The sequence below is a fragment of the Ochotona curzoniae genome, unplaced genomic scaffold (genome assembly GCF_017591425.1).
Source record: "Ochotona curzoniae isolate NIBS_2020 unplaced genomic scaffold, NIBS_Ocur_1.0 contig_430, whole genome shotgun sequence".
Taxonomy (NCBI): Eukaryota; Metazoa; Chordata; class Mammalia; order Lagomorpha; family Ochotonidae; genus Ochotona; species Ochotona curzoniae.
The window spans coordinates 416565-424227 of record NW_024466219.1 but is presented as its reverse complement, the minus strand read 5'-3'; the positions used below and the strand labels follow the sequence as shown (position 1 = coordinate 424227).

Sequence of the window (7663 nt, the reverse complement as noted above, 5' to 3'; positions counted from 1 at the left end):
AGTCCATCGCTGCAGGACAGCAACAGTGCATGAACACACATCTTCATGAACACACATGTGTATACATGTGTGCATACAATATACAGTTATGATTTATCTTTCCATATCAGCTTTTAAATTTCTGCTTCTGAGCAAACATGTGCATTTAATCTAAGTTGCTAAACTGTTGATGTAAGAATAGCATTCCTCAGGCCTGGTGGCATGGCCTAGCGGCTAAAGTCCTCACCTTGAACACACCGGGATCCCATATGGGCGCCAGTTCTAATCCTGGCAGCTCCACTTCCCATCCAGCTCCCTGCTTGTGGCCTGGGAAAGCAGTCGAGGATGGCCCAAAGCTTTGGGACCCTGTACCCGTGTGGGAGACCCGGAAGAAGTTCCTGGATCCTGGCTTTGGATCAGCATAGCATCGGCCGTTGCGCTCACTTGGGGAGTGAATCATCGGATGGAAGATTTTCCTCTCTGTCTCTCCTCCTCTCTGTATATCTGCTTTTCCAATACATAAATAAATCTAAAAAAAAAAAAAAAGAATAGCATTCCTCAACAGTTCTTTTAGACATTTACTTATTTGAAAGGCAGAGCAACAGAGAGAGACAGATATATATAGAGAGATAGAATGACAGGAGGGCTTGCCCCAAGAGCCGCAGGCACATGGATTGTTGTACAATGCGGGGAGGAGCCGGTCCCCACCCCACGTTCACTGCTGCCCTGGGACAATTCTAGGAGTTGGCCCCGGACAGCAGAGGACAGGCAGCTCACGCAGGAACGCCACACACTCAGCCAGAGGAGGAGCATGTGGGGCTTGAGGATGGTGCGGTGGAGCCAGGCATGGGAGGAAAACAGCGCAAAAGCAGAGGCCAGAGTAATTGGAACCCAGGGGTCAGGAGTGGGCCGTACCACAGCCCTGTCTCTCCTCACAGTGTCAGGGAGTGGGCCACTCCACGGCTCTGTCCGTCCTCACAGTGTCAGGGATTGAGCCGCACCACAGCTCTGTCCGTCCTCACAGTGTCAGGGAGTGGGCCGTACCACAGCCCTGTCTCTCCTCACAGTGTCAGGGAGTGGGCCACTCCACGGCTCTGTCTCTCCTCACAGTGTCAGGGATTGGGCCGCACCACAGCCCTGTCTCTCCTCACAGTGTCAGGGATTGGGCCGCACCACGGCTCTATCCCGCTTCACAGTGTCAGGGATTGGGCCGTATCACAGCTCTGTCTCTCTTCACAGTGTCAGGGAGTGGGTTGTGCCATGGCCCTGTCCTTCTTCACAGTATCAGGGAGTGGGCCACACCACGGCTCTCTCTCTCTTCACAGTGTCAGGGAGTGGGCCACACCACAGCCCTGTCTCTCCTCTCAGTGTCAGGGAGTGGGCCGTACCACAGCTCTGTCCCTCTTCACAGTGTCAGAAGTGGGCTGGATCACGGCTCTGTCTTTCCTCACAGCGTCAGGGATTGGGCCTACCACAGCTCTGTCTCTCTTCACAGTGTCAGGGAGTGGGCTGTATCACGGCTCTGTCTTTCCTCACAGTGTCAGGGAGTGGGCTGCACCACGGCTCTGTCTCTCCTCACAGTGTCAGGGATTGGGCCACACCACGGCCCTGTCTCTCTTCACAATGTCAGGGATTGGGCCGCTCCACAGCTCTGTCTCTCCTCACAGTGTGAGGAATGGGTTGGCTCTTTCCCTACTCACAGGGGTCAGGAGGAGGCAGTGCCACAGCTCTGTTCCGCTGGGAGCCACCACATGGCCAGGCCCCCTTCTCAGTGAGCAGATGTCCTCGTCATTGGCCCCTCAAATGACATAGGTGGGTCAGCAAAACAAGCAGAGCCAGAGGGGCACGGCCAGGATGGACGGCTGTGCGTGACCAAGCCTCAGCAAAAGTGGGTATCTTCTAGTCAGGTTCCCCAACACAGGACTGTCACCTCCTGAGACATCCTTGTCCTATACTGGCGCCTCAGGGAGAACCCAACCGCTCCGCTTTCTATCCAGCTCTTGCTGACGTGCCTGGGAAGGTGGCCAGTGACACCCGAGCCTGGACCCTGCACCTGGCTCGGTGGCTGGTGCACCTGAGCCTTGGGACACCAGCACAGCAGCTGTGCCTGTCTGGGGAGTGGCCCGTGATGAATCCTCCATCTCCTGCGTCTGCCTCTGTGTGTCACTCCATCCTTCAAAAGCTGAGAACTCTGCCCTTGGTGAGGGAGGACGGGGAAGGAACAAGTGTGCATGGCAGGCAGAGAGTAGACCGTCTACACTCTGTGGGATCAGCTGACAGGGACATCCAAGTCAAGCTGAGGGTGTCTGTCCCTGCAGTGGACGTTGGTCCTGTGGGCCCGGCCACTGTCAGCCAATGCCTGCCCGGCACTACAGTCAGCGTGCACTTGCCTCCTGAGGAGACTGGTGTGTGACTTGCTGGACACATCCACTCGGGCTTCACCCAGAATTAGGGGGCCCTGGCTGTGGGGGTGCTATGGGCAGTGCTGCCTTTGGGGTCACTCAGGAATCTGTTCCATTTGGTGCCCTGGCAATTGGGCCCCCCAAACCTGAAGTTGTTGGCTGTTCCCACCCACAGTGAGAGCTCAGGCTCTTGGTGGCCCTGCCAGCAAACCATCACCAACTGGCCAGGGTGAGTTTTCCACAGAAGCTCCAACATTGGGTCCCTGGGGACTGTAGCCCACATGCAACCCCCAGGAGGGGGTGGCCATGTAACTGTCAGGGAGTGACACAGAGACAAACTGAGCGGAACCTGCAATGCTGGCATGGATGATGTGTGAGCAGTGGAAGGCAGAGTCTCAGGCCGTGGAGTGAGGGCTGCAGGTGGGCTGCTGTTGGGGGCTGTCCCATCCAGGCTGTGGGGTGAGGGCTGCAGGGGGCCGCCATTGGGGGCTGCCCAACTCAGGCCATGGGGTGGGGGCTGTAGGCTGAGTTGCTGTGGGGGGCTCCCCCAGTCTCACACATACGCGAAGGCATCTCCCTCAGAGGCCACTTGGAGGGGCAGACTCCTTCACTCGGCCAGATCTCATTGGAAGGAACGGGGCCTGGGAAGTCATCACCTACCCGCACACTTGACGGAGAAAGGAGCAAAGTGAGCTTTGTCTTTTCCTAAGATTTATTTTTATTTATTTGAAAGGTAGAGACACAGAGAGAAAGGGAGAAACAAACAGATCTTCCATCCGCTGGTTCACTCGCAGATGGCCTCAATGGTCAGGGATGGGCCAGATCACAGCTAGAGCCAGGAGCTTCTTCTGGGTCTCCCACAGGGGTGCAGGGTCCCAAGGCTTTGAGCCGTCCTTGACTGTTTTCCCAGGTCACGAGCCGGGAGCTGGATGGTACAGCCGGGATTTGAACCATTGCCCTGTGGGTTGCCACGTTGGCCCCCAGTGAACCCAACTTCAGTCTGGGAACTGGGAGTATCCATGAGGACAAGCAGGTCAGGATGCAGTGACCCCAGGTGACCCTGCCCAGGGCCTGCTGCCCACATGCAATAGCAGGCCTTGAGGATCTCCTGACAACACCCAGGTGCCCTCCCCCGCCCCCCCGCGACACACAGTCAGCATGTGCCACTTACCTGCTGGCCAGAGTAGCAGAATCCGGAACCCACTGGATGCTCATTGACCCAGCTCTGCATCACCACAGTGCCTCAGTGGCCCCCTGCTGGGTCACAGCCCCGCCCCCACGGCTTGGGCTGGCTGAGGTGGCCTCATCTGCAGATCCATGGGGTGACTGTGGCAATGCCCTTCTTTCCCCAGTCAAGGGGCCATTGCCCAACATACCAGGAACCTCTCCTGGCCATGCCCCCCCATCCCCCAGGGCCCCGAAGCCACTCAGCTGCCCTGAGGACCCCTCCTAACCTGGGCAATGTACACAGGGGGTTCCCTGGGCAGTCCACCACCTGTTCCAGACCACCACCTGTCACCAGGTGGTCACTTAGGGTCACTTAGGGTCAGTTAGAGGGCAGCTGGCAGAAAGGAGCCGGAAAGGGAGCCCATGGCTGGGGCAAGCAGGTCCCACTTGGTGGGGGACGGGGGCGTCCCTCAGCCTGGGTAGGCATGGGAGGGAGGGTTTCCAGGTGGGATGCTGCCTGCAGGCTCCAGCCATCTGAAATCTGCACTAATTATTCACCACCTGGCTCGCTGGGCCGTGGGCAGAGGGTGCCTTAATGAGCACAGGCAGGGAAGGGCTGTGTGCGGCAGGGGGCAGGGTGGTGGGTGTAGGGCAGGAGCCCCAGAAGTGACCACAGGCCAGACTGAAGGCGGCCCATGTCCTCGTCTTTCCATGCGTGAGAGCACAACCGGGAGGCGTGGGCCAAGGTGACAGAAACGGGAGTCACCGGGACTGTGCCCTCATACACCCAGGTGCGCAGGGGGTCAGCCTGAGCTTGGGGTGAAGCAGGACCTGGTGTGTCGCACGTAGTGGCTATGCCAAGTCCTTGCCCATGACAGGGCCAGTGTGTGGACATGTGCTTGGGTGCTGGTGGCCTCAGCTCCCGGCCCCTCGTGGTCCCTTGGCCTCACCCACAGACCCTGGCCCAGACAATGCCTCCGAAGTCCAGCCCTGTGCTCCTCCCACAGTACCCCAAGGGGTTCCAGGCACCTCTGTCCCCACACAGTGCAGTGAAGCCCTCTCGGTGCTCTGTTGTGGATGCAGAGCCAGCAACGCCCCTTGTCGATGGCTGCCATGGCAGGCCCTGGGCCTCCTCTTGAGTTGGCCTGCTTGCTCACAGCAGCCTGTATCGTAGGTATGCAGGAGCCTGCTTCCCACCAGGGGAGCCATTGGTACGTGGCAGTGGGTCCTGGGCTCAGGACTGTAGGAGGCTGGGAGCAGGGGAGCTCTGCCCCGGGCATCCCTCAGCCCAGCAGAGCTGAAGGAGTCTTGGCTCTGAGCTGGTCATTGTCCAGGGGCAGTCACTCTGCCTTTCCAAGCAGCTGCACCTGGGTCAGAGGTCCACGAATGAGGACATGCTTGGCCACTTGATGTGGACACACCAATGGCCACATGACCCCCGGAGCTGCTTCCCTTAACTGTAGATGATGAGGGGATATGATGGGGTTGGAGAAACAGACTCGAAGCAGGGATGGGAAGCTGTGACTGCCCCAGTTGGTGGCTGGGATCAGGGTCCTGCTGAGTCACACAGGCACTGGAGACAGTAGGGAGCAATGAGAAAAGACAAAGACCCAGGGTGACCTGTCCCTTTCCTAGTAGGCACCCACAGAGAACTGGGGGGTTCACCCACAGAGCCTCAGGAGAACTGACCCTCAGGGAGCACCTGACCCTCAGGGAGCACCTGACCCTCAGGGAGCACCGGCCCCTCAGGGAGCACCTGACCCTCAGGGAGCACCTGACCCTTAGGAGCACTGGTCCCTCAGGGAGCACCTGACCCTCAGGGAGCACCTGACCCTCAGGGAGCACCGGTCCCTCAGGGAGCACTGGTCCCTCAGGGAGCACCTGACCCTCAGGGAGCACCGGCCCCTCAGGGAGCACCTGACCCTTAGGAGCACCTGACCCTCAGGGAGCACCTGACCCTTAGGAGCACTGGTCCCTCAGGGAGCACCTGACCCTCAGTAGCACTGGTCCCTCAGGGAGCACCTGTCCCTCAGGGAGCACCTGACCCTTAGGGAGCACCGGTCCCTCAGGGAGCACCGGTCCCTCAGGGAGCTCCTTTTGTTTCTGCTTTCTTCCACCCCTAGTTTAATGCAGGCTCACTGGTGGCCAACCCTGAGTCAAGCCATCTGAGACACATGTGCCCAACTCAGCTATTCTGGCAGATCAGTTCACAGTGTGGCCTCTGCTCGGCACCCTCTGGCCAAGTGGACGGGCACAGTCAGGAAGGAGGGAGTAGGGAATGGCCCGGGAGTCTGTAGGACATGTCTGTTGGGGAAGGGAGAAGCGTGCCTAGGACTGGACACTGCATCAGAGAGGTCTGGTTTAGCACCTGGACCTTTTCCAGGACCCACAGGGTGCTTGCCAGCTTGGACAGGACAGCAGGACGCTCTGGGAAGTGGCTAGTGAATCCTGAGCCGTTCCAAGCCTTCTGCTGATGGCTCCCGATGTTCTAGCTGGAGAGGCACAGTGCGGGCTCTTCCGGCAGGGTGTGGGCTCCCAGGGCAGCTGTGGGCAGAGGGAGGCCATAAGAGAAAGGACACGGTGCTGTTCTCCAGAGCTGCTGTGGGCTCTAGTCCTGGCACAGCTCTGCAGGCCAATGGGAAATTTCGGTGGCCACGTGTACCCAGGACTCTTCCTGGTCCTGTACTCACTGCACCAGGCCACCGTAGTGTCCAAGGACCTGATAGTTGGCAACCCCATCCAGCAGCCCCCACATGCTGCCAGGAGCCAGGGCAGGTGGGCCTGGCTGTGGACTGTGTCTTACACTGGGGTGCTGAAGACAGTGGCCGGCTCCCTCTTGATGGTTTATGAGGTCAACTGTGTGGAAGGGGGCTTGGTGCTGATGGACCGGGGGCTGCCGCCCAGGTTCATGTACCCCCAGGAGTGGCAGCACCTCACCATGTTTACCCTCCTGGCCCTGCTGGGCTGCGTGGAGCTCGTGAGCAAGCACCTACTGCCTCGCAGGTGCCTGGCCCTGGAGCAGGGCGCCCTGGCTCTGGGCTTCTACGAGCTGCTGCTGCTGCTGGCGTCACATGTCAAGGAGTCGTCGGGCGTGGAGCTGCAGGTGCACATCTTGCTCATCCTGGTGGTGCTGCTGCTGGTGCTGGTGCTGACCGCCCAGCTCTGGGCCCCCCACACCTGCTGCCTCCACGTCATTCAGACCTTCCTCTTCCTCCTCATGGGCTCCTGGCTGATGCAGGCCGGCTTCATCCTGTACAGGCCAGTCTCGGGCTACCCATGGCAGGATGACGACATCAGCGACATCATGTTTGTCACCACGTTCTTCTGCTGGCACGTGATGGGCGACGCCCTGTGCCTGCTGGGGGTCCATGGCCTCTCTCTGCTGTGGCTGCGCTGCCGCAGCCTGGGCCTGAAGCCGTCCCCCGTGGGTGCCCCAGGGCCCCACTATGCGCTGCTGCGGGAGGGAGCACAGCCAGAGACGGAAGAGCAGGCCCTCCTGGTCCAGATGTACCCTGAGACCGGACCTGGGCTGCCTAGGCCCTAGCGCACCCCACTGCCTCCTGCTGTCCCCAGCCCTGTGCCGGGCACTCTCAGGTCCTCAGAGCCTCCCGTTGGTGTGGAGGAGGAGAGCAGGGTCTGTGAAGGCCAGAAGCTGCCCACAGGACACAGGTGCACAAAGACTCAGCCGGGGGAAGGAAATGATGGACAGCAGCTCTCAGAGACGCCAGCAGGCGTCCTGCACGCGAGCCTTGTCAGATGAGGACTTGGCAGTAAGCATCATGTGAATGACTGCAAAACCGATTCCCACTGGGACACACAGGTGGGGAGGGCAGACACACCACCTGCAGGCGTATCTTCATGTCAGAGTTCTCACATGAGGTGAGTCTTTAACCAACCACCTGCCCTCGTCTGGGCACCTGGCTCCTCTCCGGCTCTGGCTGATCCAGTCCCTGGGATGTGGCACCTGTGATGGCTCAGGCAAACAGACCACCTCTGTACCCCACAGGGGGACTTGGGCGACTGGGGTGTTAACCCACGGTCTGTGTGTCCCTCCCCTCCCCCATAAGCGCATGAATAAAGTTATGGGCGAAAGAGCCCCTCGCACTCCAACCTTA

The 7663-nt window shown here is 59.7% G+C and overlaps 1 protein-coding gene across 1 annotated transcript; it reads left to right on the top strand.

Annotated features, from left to right (window-relative positions):
- Window positions 1–6183: 6183 nt before the first annotated feature.
- Window positions 6184–7092, top strand: LOC121160073 (transmembrane epididymal protein 1A-like). Its single transcript, XM_040985763.1, has one exon. The coding sequence runs from the start codon at window positions 6184–6186 to the stop codon at window positions 7090–7092; it is 909 nt and encodes a 302-aa protein (XP_040841697.1).
- Window positions 7093–7663: the final 571 nt, after the last annotated feature.